The sequence below is a fragment of the Arachis duranensis genome, chromosome 6 (assembly GCF_000817695.3).
Source record: "Arachis duranensis cultivar V14167 chromosome 6, aradu.V14167.gnm2.J7QH, whole genome shotgun sequence".
Lineage (NCBI taxonomy): Eukaryota > Viridiplantae > Streptophyta > Magnoliopsida > Fabales > Fabaceae > Arachis > Arachis duranensis.
This window is the reverse complement of record NC_029777.3, coordinates 92,707,351-92,722,802: the sequence shown is the minus strand read 5'-3', so window position 1 is coordinate 92,722,802 and position 15,452 is coordinate 92,707,351. Positions and strand designations below refer to the sequence as shown.

At 34.5% G+C, this 15,452-nt stretch overlaps 2 protein-coding genes and 1 long non-coding RNA gene across 3 annotated transcripts in view; 2 read left to right on the top strand and 1 right to left on the bottom strand.

Annotated features, from left to right (window-relative positions):
* LOC107494627 (glutathione S-transferase T3-like) overlaps positions 1–4,590 on the top strand; it is a 12,940-nt gene extending 8,350 nt beyond the window's left edge. The window contains exons 2-3 of the mRNA XM_016115668.1: positions 352–423; positions 3,534–4,590. Coding sequence (XP_015971154.1) covers positions 352–423; positions 3,534–4,590 — 1,129 coding nt within the window. The remainder of the gene's footprint in view (positions 1–351; positions 424–3,533) is intronic.
* Positions 4,591–5,181: 591 nt separating this feature from the next.
* LOC107494626 (uncharacterized) lies at positions 5,182–6,045 on the top strand. The gene has a single exon (XM_016115667.1). The coding sequence runs from the start codon at positions 5,182–5,184 to the stop codon at positions 6,043–6,045; it is 864 nt and encodes a 287-aa protein (XP_015971153.1).
* A 2,481-nt stretch (positions 6,046–8,526) lies between these two features.
* On the bottom strand, positions 8,527–14,426 carry LOC127748581 (uncharacterized). Its single transcript, XR_008010748.1, has 3 exons — positions 14,010–14,426; positions 13,448–13,602; positions 8,527–8,748 (listed from the first exon to the last, which is right to left on the bottom strand). It is a non-coding gene; the product is annotated as an uncharacterized LOC127748581 (long non-coding RNA).
* Positions 14,427–15,452: the final 1,026 nt, after the last annotated feature.

The following is a 15,452-nucleotide window of genomic DNA, read 5'->3' as shown; positions in this document are numbered from 1 at the left end:
TCACCATTATTTTATTTTTTTTCTTGGGGTTCTAATTTGAATGTTGTGTGTCCATCTTCGAAGTGGACATCTGTCATGGTTGGGTGTCGATCTCTAGGTTTTCGGCAAGGGCATCAATGTTCCAGAGTTTACTTGAAACTACTAATTTGGGCTTGAACGTCAGGTCTAGACTCCTTAAGAGGTATTGGATTTGACGTCTCCTCTGGTGTGACGAGGCCGTTGATGCGTGAGCATCTTTCCTATCTTTTTCTAGTGAATTTGCATCTAATTTGTTGAGTTTAATAAAGAATTAATTATCTTTTAGCCAATATGGATGCTACTTTGAGTCTTTTGTAATTTTATGTATTTTAGGTACCATTCAGCTGGATATGATGGAGTTTCTGCAACACAAGAACAAAAGGAGATGGCAGCGAGAAGCGACACGTACGTGTGACTGACGTGTACACGTGATTTGGAGCTTTCCATGGCGACGCGTACGCGTGATTTGAAGATTTGCACAGCGACGCGTGCGCATGACCAACGCGTCCGCGTGACTCACGGAAAAGACCATCGACGCGTACGCGTGACATGCGCCACGTGCAGAAAACGCAGAAACCGCTGGGGGTAATTTCTGGGCCCCATTTTAGCACCCAAGTTAGTCACGGATCCAGTGAAGCCAAGTGGTCCCCACGTTACAAGACGCGGAGTAGTTAGTTAATTCTGATTTAAATTCAAATTTGATTTTAAAATAGGAAAAGATATTATTTTAATTTTAAAAATTAGATTTTAAATTAATTAGGATTAGTTATAAATAGGAGAGACTTCTCTTCTAAAGCAGGGGGTTTTTCCATCAGAGAGGTTCCATTAGAGGGATTCCATTAGGGAATTCTATACAAATTTACATTCCACATTCCATGAGCAACTAATCCTCCATTGTTAAGGTTAGGAGCTCTGTCTATTTATATGGATTGATTTTATTGCCTTTTCTATTTTAATTTATGTATGGATTTATAATTTAAGAATTGTTTTCGCTCTTTATTTTATGAATTTGGGTGGAACGGAAGTATGACCCTCTTTCTATTTGAGTTCTTGTAAAACTTGAAAAAGCTCTTTACTTGAACAACAGCTTGAAAACAATTTCTCCTAAATTTTAATTATTTGGATTTAACGGGATACGTGACATATAATCCCCTTATTTTTGGGTAATTAGAATTTTTATGGCACATAAACTGGAATTTGAACTTCACCTTCTAATTGGAATTAATTGACCAAGGAATTGGCAGTTAATAAATTTTAGAGGAGACTAGAAAGGTCTAAGGAATTAGGGTCTAGTCACATGTAGTTTGCCATAAATTAAATCCTACATAATTAAATTAGTTAGTAAGAACTAAGAAAAGTTAATCCGGAAAAATAGATAACTCTGAAACCTTAACTATCTTCTTCATATTTTATTCCCAATTTATTCACTTATTCACCTGTCTCTTCAAACTCTTCTTTACTCTTTAATGCTTTTTGAACATCTAAACACTATTTTCTGTTTGTCTAACTAAGCCTATCAAACACTATTGTTGCCTAATCCATCAATTCTCGTGGGATCGACCCTTACTCACGTAAGGTATTACTTGGTACGACCCGGTGTACTTGGCGGTAAATCTGTGGTTAGAAACACCGCACCAGCCGTCCGACGTCTTTAAGTGAAGATGGGGAATGATATCTGCAAGAGACTCTGATACTTAAGTTAGCAAAGATTTAATGCAGATTTATGAGTTATATGTTGAGAGATACCTAAGTTCTGAGAGAATATTTATGTAATGGAAATGATGACTTAACTATCACTTTTGTTATTGATTATCTTATTATCATTTTAGACTAACAAAGTAATTAAACCTTAATAATATTAGTGATAATCTTATTATAACAAAAATTTGTTAACAAAAGTTTAGATACTTTTCCTTATAACTTCTTATGTTATGAATATGAATAAAAGCCAAAACAAATACTTGTTGACTGTTGTGCTAATTAAAAATAGAGTAAGTCTAAGGGTAAGCATTTTTATTAAAATTTGGTTAATACTTAACTATAAAAAAAAGTGAGTAATCTCACACTATTGAATATAATCTCACAATATTAAAAACATTAATAATGACTAATTAATAACTACAAATCACAAAATTTACTGGCCCTAATATCCCTCTTAAAAAATATATATTTCTAATTATTCATTCTATGTGATTGTTTAAAAAATGTTTTAAGTAAAATAATTTTTATTGATTAAATTTTTAACATAATTTTAAAAATAGTCATAATAATATTTAAACAAAATTGCAATTCGTGCATCACGCGGGCTTTTTTAAAGTTAATTGCAAAGCCATATTCTTACGTGTGTCTAAAATTGGTGTGTTTATAACCTTATTAATTTTTACCTTATAGAATTTCTACACCGTTAACAATAATATTGATTTAATAGTTTGTATCCGTGTTTAAATTGTATATAATTAAATTATATGATAGTAACATTTCAATGTATAATCTGCATATTTTTAAATTGTGATTCTATTATATATAATTAAATTCATGTTATTGTTAACATGTGTAATAATATTTTGTAATATTCTGATATGTTGTTATATATTATGGTTTATAATATCATTAAATTAACCTATTGCATATAATTATTAATTATACTCACATTATTGTTCCATTAAGAATAATATTACGATAATATTGGGTTTTATGATTAGTTCCTAAGAGCAAGTCCAATGGGAGTCCCAATTTTGCTTTTTTCTGACACCAGTGAATCCCCAACCGTTGGAGCAAAGCAAGTAAAGGTCCCCACACATTTTTTTAGGGGAACCAGGCCCTCTGAACAGGGACTTTGGCCAGCCAATAATAANTTAAATTACAATTAATTTATTAATAATTTTAATAATTAATTAGATTAAATAATTAAATTTTTATTTAATTAATAATTTATATTAATTATTTATATCATAATTAATATTAAATATTATTTATATTTATATTGTTATATTAATTTAGCCGTTGCAAAACTAGCCGTTGTAAAAATAGCTGTTAGAAACTAGTCGTTACTATGTTACCGTTATTATTAATAAATTAATATTTTTTTACTCTATATAAACCACTTAGATACACTTCTATTCTCACACTCTCTACTACTCTTCTTCATCTTCTTCCAAGTTTACAAAATCAAAATTCTGCTACTATTATTTTTTGTTCAAAAAAATGGATCCAAACCAACTCAACTCTTTCTTCAATTACTTACAAAACTTTCCTCAAATTCCAAATACCCAACAATCTCAAACCTCAAACTCTCAAGTTCCAAATCAAAACTTCACACAACCAAATACATTTCAAAATCCAAATCCACAAAATCTTTCTAATTTCAATTTTCAAGCTCCTTATAATAATCAATTTCCTATATTTCAACCGCAAAATCAAAATTCACAAACACCCCATTTTCCATTTTCATCCATATTTAACCCCTCTATCGGAAATGTTACTCCAACTTCCTTGCCGTTTCCAACTCAATTCAGTGCATCAAGACATAACTCATCTGGTGTTGGTGGCTCTTCTAACCCATCCTTTCAGACTCCTATACAATCTAGTCCAAATTCGCAATATTCAGATTTTGCCAACCCTCATGGATTAGATGCTATCGACCTCAATGATGATATTGAAGATCGGAGGCAAGATAGTATTCAACACTGGCATTGGAAAGAGGATGAGATGTTGATCAGTGCATGGTTAAATGTTTCAACTGACCCTGTAGTTGGTACCGATCAAAAGAGGAAAACATTTTGGAGTCGAATTCATAGCTACTGTGTAGAATTTTGCACCGACATGACAAAGGGGGTGGTTGCATGTAAGAAACTATGGTATAAGATCAACAAGGCTGTTGCACAATTTGTTGGTTGCTACGATCAAGCTAGTCGAAACATAAGGAGTGGTTCGAATGCTGATGATATAAAGGAGTTGGCTTATAAACTTTATTCCACAAATTGTGGTCAAAAGTTCACTTTTGAGAGGCATTGGAACATGCTTCGGTTGGAGCAAAAATGGAGAAGCCAACTACCTACACAGAGTGGCGGCTCAAAAAGAACCAAGGTTAGTGCAACTGGAGCATACTCATCCTCATCAAACCCAGAAACACCGTTGGCTGACGAACCCGGTGTGGACTCTCCCGTTCGCCCACAAGGATCAAAGAAGAGCAAGCGAAGAGGTAAGGGAAAAGCACAGATGTCTGAAAATTTTAGCGAAAGAAAATCATCGGTTGTCAAAAAATTATCTCTCATGGAAGATATTAAGAATGTTAGAGAAAAGGAACTAATGGAAAGGGAAAAAGAAAGAGAAGAGGAGAAGGAACATAGAGCAAAGATGATGGCAATCAAAGAGAAGGAGATACAAATTCAAGCGGCAATGCAAGAACAAGAATTACAAACTCAGAGGTATATTAAAGAAATGGAGATAAAAGCAAAAGAAAGGAAAATGGATATGCAAATACTTAATGCTGACATGTCTACAACGAGTGAGAAACGACGAGCTCTTCATGAGATTGCATGTGAAAAAATAATGGCCAAGTGGTTTACTTAATGGTTCCTTGTATTCGTAGAGTTATGTAGTATGTTCTTATTTATTTATTGCGTATTACTGGTATGTGATATAGTTTGTTTTATTTATTTCTGATGTAAGATTTGAAATTAGTCAATATTATTGTGTCGTTGTTGTTCATTAAAGTGACCGTTGCAAAACTAGCCGTTAATTAGCCGTTGCAAAACTAGCCGTTGCAAAACTAGCCGTTACAAAACTAGCCGTTAGGTACTTATTGCAGACACACTTATAAATATCAACTATCAATGACTCCACAACTCCACTTCAACTCTTGTTTCTCACATCGACAGAGAACTAAAAATTACATTTCTCCATATGGCTAGAAATTTTGATGATATGTTCAATGAGGCTTTGTATGGCAAAAGAAGACGGCAAGATAACACACTCATAGATAATTGGATCGATGAGTATTTACTCGAAGATTCAGAAGAAGAAGATATCGATAGAAGCCCTATCCCAATTCCTCGTAGATGGATCAACAGAGATCGAGAAGCAGGACATGATCGCCTTTTCCAAGATTACTTTGCAGATGAACAGGTGTATAATGCTGACATTTTCTGACGGAGATTTCGAATGAGAAGAGATGTGTTCCTTCGGATAGTAGACGCTCTCTCAAACGTCTATCCGTATTTCCAACAGCGGGTTGATGCAACTGGAAGAAGAGGCTTATCGCCACTTCAGAAATGTACCGCTGCGATATGGATGTTAGCATATGGCGTTGCAGCTGATGCTGTTGATGATTATGTGCGCATAGGCGAGAGCACTACAATCGAATGCTTGGAAAAATTTGTTGAAGGTGTCATTTCCGTGTTCCAGGATGAATACTTGCGAAAACCTAATCCAAATGACGTACAACGCCTGCTACAAATGGCGGAAGATCGTGGCTTCCCTGGCATGTTGGGTAGCATTGACTGCATGCATTGGCAATGGAAAAATTGTCCAAAGGCATGGAAAGGTATGTACATGAGTGGTTATCGTGGGGTTGCAACCATAGTACTTGAGGTTGTAGCATCTTCAGACCTTTGGATATGGCATGCGTTCTTTGGAGTTTGTGGTTCAAATAACGATATCAACGTGTTAGATCGTTCTCCAATGTTTGATGTTATTCTAAATGACCGTGCTCTGGAGGTAAATTATACTATTAATGGTAATAATTATACAATGGGATACTATTTAGCAGATGGTATTTATCCTGAATGGGCCACATTTGTCAAATCAATCTCAAAGCCACAAGGTGAAAAACGCAAGTTATTTGCACAATACCAAGAAGGGCAAAGAAAAGATGTGGAACGAGCATTCGGAGTGTTGCAAGCACGCTTTGCAATTATACGTGGTCCAGCTCGTTTTTGGGAAAAGAAAAAGCTTGCCAACATAATGAGAGCTTGTATTATATTGCATAATATGATTGTTGAGGATGAAAGAGACAGCTATGCATGAAATTTTGCTCAAGGCTTAGAGTATGATGATGTTGAGAATGGCTTATCACAACCTCAGCTGGGAGAGGAAGATTTTGCACCATACCATCAATTTCTCCAAAGAAATTTATTTAATATTAATATCTTTTAATAGTGAATTATTTTTAAATTTAAATATTTAAATTATATTATTAAAAAAATTAATTAATTACAAGTATTTTAATTAATTAATTAAGTGGGACCACAACAGGGACTAAAGTTGGTTTCTCCTAATGGAGAAGAAAGAGATGCTTTGAGTTCCTATTTACTGTTTATAACGTAAAAGCTGATGTGGAATTACTTTTTATGACAGGTGGGCCATAAACAGGAACTGGGATGAATTCCCTACTGGAGATGGTCTAATAATAATACTACCCACTCCCTCTATACCGAAAAGAATAAAATGCTACCGACTGTCATGGTAAATTTTAGAAGGTTAAATTTAACAGTGTTTGTATAGTTTTCTAGAGTGTTTGAGAATACTCTAGATGGTTCCGGAACGTTCTAGAATGTCCTAGAAGGTTCCGGAATACTCTAGAAGGTTCTAGAAGACTCTAGAAGGTCATAGAGTATTCTAGAAGAGTATAGATGTATATAGAAGTATAAAGAGTGGTATGGAATAATCTAGAAACATTTAGAGAGTTGTGGTAGGATAGATATTTGTAAAGAAGGTTCTAGATGATTAATCTAGATCGTTGATTAGATTTAATCCTAACCATCCATTGAGGAGGTGGATGGCTATAAATAGGGGTGAGAATTAGAGTTTGGGTGTGTGTGAATCATTTGTAACAAACACTTGAGCAATAAAGTGTTCTTTCCACCAAGCTTCCTTTCTCTTGTGTTCTCTTGTGTTCTTAGCTTTCTTGCTAAGTATTGAGGGTTAGGCTGACTTGGTCTTAGCTCAAGAGGTTGAGTAAGTTCGAGTGCCAGCACGGTAGCGTTGGAGTGTGTCCAAGACCGTGACACGACGCAGTCATACACTCTTTTGCAGCTGATACCAAGTTGTCTTCCTTTCTTCATTTCTTCCGTATTCATTCTCATTCTCACTTTTTTTTTCTTTTATTTATCATTTTCCCTCACTTTTTATATCCATATAAGCACGTGAGCCATAATTTCATTAATTTGATAGATGAAATTGTTATCAAAATAAGAAAGGAAGACGATGTTGGCTGATTTATATATATTTTTATTTTCTGTTTTTCTTCGTTTGAAGTAGAATTTTATTTTGCCAATTTTTTATTGGTTCAAATAGTTTTTTCCCTATTTTTTGAGGATAACATTATGGTAAAAAGTATTTTTTTTATAAAGAATAAAAATTACTCTTTTTACAATAAAAATTATTAAAAAAAATAAAGACATTATGTGCAATTCACGCTTCTCAAAGATTTGGTTACAACCTTCACTTTTTATTCAACTTTATTTTTCAACAAAAAAATTTCTCAAAACAAAATCTATACGCTTTGCAAGTAAATGCTATGATGAGGAACATTTTTTTTTTATACATGAAGAATTTTGTTGGCTTCAATGTTAAACTGTCATGTGTTCAACTGAAGAGACAGCTCTTGCAGGTCTTAATAATGCAGAAATTACGAGACTCTTAGCATGTGTCAGTAATTTGACAGTTTATTAAAATATGTAATTAAAGTCTAATGCTTGAATTATTATTTAAAAATTATGGACTTATTTCTAAACATTAGATGCGGGTCTGGTTTTGAATTAGATTATGTTTTGTGTCTTATTTATCTTAGTTTATTTCTCATAAGATATTTAGTCCAGTTGATTATTTAATAATAGTGACAAAATTAAATTTGTACATAACAAGCATATTTATATATAATTTACAAATTTTATAGAAGATTAATTTCTTCTCATTAAATATATATTTTTAAAATCTTTTCAACTTAAATTTATAATCTTTTATAAAAAAATCTAAATATTTGATAATTTAATTAATTTTATATTGATTATTTGTTTTTGTTTACATCATTAATACTCACTATTGTTTTTATTATATGTCATTTTTAATATATAAAGTTTATCTTTTTTTTGGAATACAATAGATGATAATAAATATATTGAGATTTGTTAATAAAACAATTTTGTCTTTCATTAACTGTGTATTTATTATGCTGAACACATTAAGTGTTACCAACAATAAAATATTTTAATATTTTTTATATCAAACTTATCTTTAGTATTAGATCAAATTTCAACTCTTGAAAAAAAATTTAGACCTTAAATCATTTCACATTGAATATAATCACATTCAATATAAATAGTATATCAAGTTAATAGGCCAATATAAAATTACTTACTTTAATATTCAAAATAAAAAGCAAGTAAAAATTGCAAATCATTTAGATAAAGAAACACACAAAAAAGTGAGTATCTGTAAAAAAGACAAATTATCAAATATTATCTCAAATGGCCTTATTAAAAATAAGGTTTTATGTTTGTGCCTAATATCAATTTTGTATCATAAAAAAAAAGGTGAGTGCAATTAATTATTCCTACAAAGTCCAAACATAAGCCAGTAAAAAAAGAGGCCCACAATTTAAATAATAATTCAAAGTAGTAGAAGTGAGGGGGCAAGAGGACTATATACAAGTCATGGATAATAAAGAGGTCTAACCTTTTATTACGAAAACAATGTTGAATGAGTTACAGTTAGATGGACTGAAGGTAACTGAGGATCAAACAAAAAATTAGTAAGTAGAGGAAGGTGGCAGGAAGAATGACAAGTGTCTAACAATCAAAGAAGAGCTGGAAAAGTTTTTTGACAAGAAGAAGACTCAACTAAATCAACATGTCAACAAGAAATTGATGAAGCAAGTAGGAAGGAAGACAGAAATTATAAGATATAATACAGGCCAGCTGTGGAATTACAAAAAAAACCAAAAATAAAAAAAAAATTGTTACTACAGGTGGCAGAACCATGATTCAGAGAATGGAAAATTGGAATGAGTATTACGTCGAATTAGTTGATCATCAACAAGAAATAGAAGAGAATAATGTTGCAATGCCACAACAGAGGAATGAATATCAGTGGGCTTGGAGCTGACTTACAACATCGGGATGACTCTGAACCTCAAAAAAAAAAAAGAGATACAAGCAAAAAGGTTGTTTATGAAGATAAAATGAAGGAAGCAGAAGCACTTTGTGTGCAAGAACCAGGTAAGAAGTCAAAAAACGAAGCTAAAACAATCATGGCTGAGGAGGCGGGCCTTGACATGCCCCACCAACAGCCATGATTGTCGTCAGCTGGAACTGTCGAGGGATGGCAGCCCCCTCGACAGTGTCTGAATTGAAAAGTATTTGTAAATCTTTCAAGCCGTCCATTTTGTTCTTTATGCTAACCAAAGCTAGTAATCTAAGTTGTGTTAGAATCAGGAGAAAGTTAAACTTTGATAACATGTTTTGTGTGGAATCCCAGAAGTTGTCCAGGGGATTATGTTTATTTTGGAAGAGTAATATAAATATTCATGTTTATGCCTAGTGTAAAAACTTTATTAGAACTAAAATCAGTAGTGGCCTATAAAATACGGACACTTTGTTGAGCTGCCGTGTCCGCATGTCGGACACATTTCGGATACGACACTCATCGACACTCGTCCGATATGCGCGTCTGCCGTGTCCAACCGTGTCTTAATAAAAAATAAAAAATTCTTTTCCGGACACACTTGGACACACCTAAATACCATCATGTGTCCACGTGTCCAGCCTTATTCTTAACATATATCGTTGAAATGAGTTTAGAAATAATATATATTATTATTTATTAAAATAAAAAATATTTTAGATACTTTTATATAGTGAAAAAAAGACATTAAAAATAGTTAAAAAATTATTTTATATTTTAACAGTAATAAAATATAAAAAATCATTGTAATTTATATAAAAAATACTTTATATTCTATATATATGCCATGTCCCCGTGTTTTATAAGATTTTAAAATTCGTGTGTCCGCGTGTCCAGTGTCGTGTCGTATCGTGTCCCGTGTCTGTGTCAGTATCCGTGTCCGTGCATCATAGGTAGTGGCAATGATAAGGATTGGAAGCAACTTTTGTTTATGGCCACCCAGATCACAAGAGAAGAAAGGAGTTATGGAAGGAGTTAATTTGTGCAAATAACAACTTGAAAACGCCAAAAATGTTTATTGGGGACTTTAATGATGTTATTACACAAGAGGAGAAAATAGGATTGCACCCAAAAGCAATTAGTCAGATTGAAACTTTTAGAAATTTTATAGATGAGAATGCACTCATGGACTTGGAACTACAAGGGATGAAATACATGAGATTTAGGAACCCAAGGAATGATTTTGTTACTAAAGAGAGGATAGATAGAGTACTCGTCAATTAAAAATGGAGAAGAGTTTTCCAACATGCTACTCTTTCTGCCTTACCAGCTATAAGCTCGGATCATACTCCTCTAGTTCTCAATCTTTAACTGAGAAGAAAAAGGAGTAGAAGTTTTAAATTTGAGGCTTATTGGGTTGACCATGCCGACTGTGACACTGTTATAAGGAGAGGATGGAGCAGTACCTGTAATAGTGGAGTTGATCATTGGACAAATTTGAATCAAAGTATGCAAAACTGTAAGAAGGAGTTGATCAAATGGAGTAGGGTAAACTTTAAGAGGGCAGATGTTGAAATAGAAAAACTAAAATACAGCCTCAAACAAGCGCAGGAAGGAGACTATACAGAGACATAGTAAAAGGAGATCAACAGACTAAAAATGGAGATTACTAGACTATGAAGACAAGAGGAAAAGTATTATTGAGGGAAAAGGTTGAGGGTGAAATGATTGAAATTTGAGGATAAGAATACTTCTTTTTTTCATGCCTCTACCCTCCAAAGAAGGGATAGGAATAAGATAGAGAGATTAAAGGACTCTAGAAGAGAATGGATGTGTGGAAAAAGCGATATTCTCAATATGGTAGCAGATCATTTTCAAAATCTTGTTAAGGCTTCAGAGAATTTAAATATGATTGAATGCATAAGTAATATTCTTATTAAAGTGACTGCAGATATGAATGGGGAGCTCATGAAGGAGGTTACTGATTAGGAAATCAAGAGGCTACCTTCAGCCTTAGAAGTCTCAAGGTACCAAGACCAGATGGATTAAATGATCTCTTCTTTCAGAATTACTGGACAGTTGTTGGAAAAGAGGTTTGTGAAGTTATTAAGAGTATTTTTCTTGAAGCAAATTTACCAAGCAACATTGGGGAAACATTTTTAGTCTTGGTTCCTAAGACTAATTTTCTAAAAACTCTTAATCAGCTTAGACCGATTAGATGTTACAACTTCATTTACAAGATTATTTCAAGGATGATGATTATTAGGCTTAGAAGAATTATAGATAAGATTATATCACCCATTCAAAGTGCTTTTGTAGGGGGACACCTGATCCAAGATAACATGGTAATAGTGTAGGAAATGTTCCATGCGTTAAAAAAAGGAAGGGATGCTTCCAGGAATTTAGCCATTAAGATAGTCATGAATAAAGCTTATGATAGGTTAGAATGGTCATTCCTAGAAGCAACTTTAAAGGCTTTTGGGTTCAACCCGCATTGAGTTAAGATAATGATGAAGTGTGTGATATAAGTTAGTTATAAGATTAAGATTAATGGACTTTTTGTCGAGGAACATTGTGCCCCAGAGGGGACTTAGGCAAGGGAATCCCTTATTGCCGTACCTCTTTATCTTAGCGGTTGAGGTCTTCACCATCGTTATGGACAAGGCTAGAGAAAAGGGCAAAATCTCTGGAGTTAAAATTGCCCCTACTGCACTAGCTATCTCAGATCTCCTCTTTGCAGATGATTGTATAATTTTCTCAAAAGATAGTGAGGGGAAAGTTTATCAGCTCATAACTATTTTGTTTTGAATATGTACATAGAAATCTTGGGGTAGAGAATCAATATCGATAAGTCTGGGATCACATTTGAAAACCATATTCCAATAAGGAATAGAGTAGAAATAGAAGAGATATTATGATTATCAGCGTGGGATAGACCAGGTAAGTATCTTGGGCTTCTGGCTCATTGGGGAAGATCAAAGAATAGAGCTCTGAGTTGGATTGAGGAGAGAGTGTTAGATAAGCTAGAAGGTTAGAAAGAAAAACTCATTAATCAATCTGGGAAAGAGGTCCTCATCAAATCGATAGTTCAAGCGATGCCTGCCTATGCTATGAATGTGGTTCTCTTTTCTAGAGGTTTTTGTCAACGGCTTAGTAAGAGAGTTGCCAAATTTTGGTGGACATCCTCAGGTAAGAAAAGAGGTATCCATTGGAGGAGTTGGGATAAGTTATGTGCGAGTAAAAAAGATGGAGGAATTAGTTTTAAGGATTTTTACAGTCAAAATATAGCACATTTGACAAAACAGGCATGGAGAATTTTTGAAAATCCTAAAGCGGTATCGGTTCAGGTACTAAAGGCTTTGTATTTTCCAAATAAGGACTTTAAAGAAGAAAAAGTAGGTAGGACAGCATCTTGGATTCGAAAAAGTATTGTACATGAAAAAGATTTTCTTTTGAGAAATGGAAGATGGCCGATAGGGAATGGAGAGAAAGTGAGCATCCTGAAAGATAGGTGGATAATGAACATGCACAACAATCCTTAGATTAGAAATAACAATATCAAGTTTGTAAAGGAGTTGATTAGTGAAAGAGAGGGGTGGAATATAAATGAGCTAAGGAAGTATTTTGATGGAGCTTTAGTAGGAAAAATCATTAGAACCCCAGTGAGTATTATTGGAAGGGAGGATAAGTTCAGCTGGCCTTTCAGATCTAATGACAAATACATTATCAAGACGGGATATCATGTTGCTAAGAAAGAAAGGAGTAGTGATAATAGAAATAACCCATCAACCAGTGAAGACTTAAAGAACTTATGGCCGGAGGTTTGGAAATTAAAAGTACCTCAAAAAATCAAGAAACTTTTTATGGGGAGCTTCACATAATATAATACCATTTTTTGGAAATCTTTATAATAAAAAATAACTAACACCCATATATGTGTAATTTGTTTGCAGGAACTAGAGACCACTGAACATACATTGCTGCTCTGCCCATGGACAAAGGCAACGTGGTTTGGAGCCCAAATTCAATGCTGCCCTAACGGTTTCTTCTTTTGGGAAATGGATGCAGGATCTTCTAGAAAAAATAAAGTTGAATACAGGGGCGAATTATGATCAATGCAGTAATAAGGTTGGCTTTTTAGTTTGGGGATGTGAAAAGTGAGAAATCAAGCAGTACACTAGAAAACTAAACCTAATCCAAAAACAGTGATACACAAAGCTAAACTAATGGAAATAGAGTTTGCAAAAATGGCTGAAGAATCAACAAAGACTTCTATTAATGAAAGAAGAGCAGGCAGCAGGGTTACTTGGAGACCGCCTCTGACAGGATGGGTTAAGTGCAATATTGATGCAGTGTTTGTTGAAGCGCACTCTACAGGTGCTATAGCAGCGGTATTTGGAGACCACACTGGAAATCTTCTTTCAGGTTTGAATTCCACAACAGCTGCCAGTTTGCCATTAGCTGCGAAAGCATTAGTGGTTAGGGCATCATTAATTATGGCGAAAAATTTTGAACTACAGAAAATTATCATAGGATCAGATAGTCTAATACTCATCTAAGCACTAAAATCACAGGCGTCTATTGCAGAAATTCAAGTTATTCTAAAAGACATACTAGATATAGCAAGAAGCATTTCAAATTGTGGATTCACCTGAGTGCCTAGAGAAGGAAATTCTTTAGCGCATGAAGTGGCAAAGCTCACAGTTCAGGGTTCTCTCAACCAGAATTGGATCATGCATAAGCCACCAACTATCAGGAACATTCTCCGAAAATATAATTTTATGGTATTAAGAATGGCGAACAGATCATGATTGAGAGAAATGGGAGTTAATTAGGTGCAAGGTAATTGAAATTAAGAGGGTTTGTACCATTTTTATGGCTTCATTGTCCTAGCTGATCCTCTGGCGTTCAACAGTGGCTCCTCTGGCGTGGAGCCACAATGACACCGGAGGTTGCATTATTTCTGCGCCTCTCCACTTGCTAACCTGATCCTTTGATGCTTTTCTGCCCTGCGTTCCCAGAAATTGCGCTGCGATTCTCGACCAGAGAGATTAAAGGGGTTACAGCTTACCACATCTCACAGCAACACAACGGTGGACAATGGCGGATTGTCGTCATTGTCGTCAACAACTCCATCTTCTCAGCAATCAAGTTCTTTGCGGCTGACAAGGTTGGATGATTGAGGTACGATTGGAGAAGGTTTCTCCCCTCTTGCATGTGTAAATTGTGTTCTTGCTATTACTCTACTTGTTTTGATCTACGGTCTAGGAAATAGAGAAAGGAAAATGTCATGGGAAGACAGAAAAAAAATGGTAATGGATTGAGAAAGGGTTAGTTTAGGTTGGGTCAAGTCTTTTTTTTTGGTGACTGAAATAAATTAAACAAAGAAAAACAAAACAAACAAAACAAGGAACTGCTTAAATAGAGGGGCAGTCCCGTTTAAGACTACTCTTAAACTCTTCCCAAGGTGAAAGAAGCTCCACATGCGAAAGTTGTAACTTCATCGCGATCTTTGCCATAGTATCTGCCACCGTGTTTGCATATCTCATAATCAAACGAAAGTCAACACGCCAATTCCAATGCATTATATCTCTTATTTTGAGCACCAATGGATCAATAAACCCAAAACCATCTTGAGTAATAAGATTAAATGCTTCCACACAATCCGTCTCACAAATAACATCTCGTTGACCCACATCCCAAGCTAAGAGATATCCTCTCCAAATAGCAAACAATTCTCCTTGAAGAATACTATTACTCTCAATCATTCCCAAACACCCCTTTGCCAACTCCCATTACAATCTCTAATAACACAAGCAAAACCAACACTATCACCCGAACCAAAATAACTAGCATCACAATTAATTTTAAAAGTACCAATGGATGGGGATTCCAAAAACCATTTAGAGCAATGGGAATGGACATACGTTGTAATTCAAAAATATTCCTAAGCTCCTTTTCTGAAGTTAATGCCAGACAAATCACTTTTTTCGGAGGCCAAGTTTCATGGGGATTAAATATATCATTATTCCTTGCTCGCCATATCCACCAAAGTCCCGAAAAGAACTTGAACGGATGCTCTCTGCTATGATACAAGAACCAGTTCTTCAAATCCAAAGGATGACAAGAAATATCCAACCTATGCCAGACAAGCTGAGCTTTTGGACAATCTCGAATACAATGTAAAACCGATTCCTGACTAGAAAGACATTTTGGACACCTATCCGATGACGATATCCCTCTTCTAAAGCGAAAACTTGCAGTAGGAAGAGCCTCCTTAAGACACAACCAAGCCAAAAACTTATGCTTTT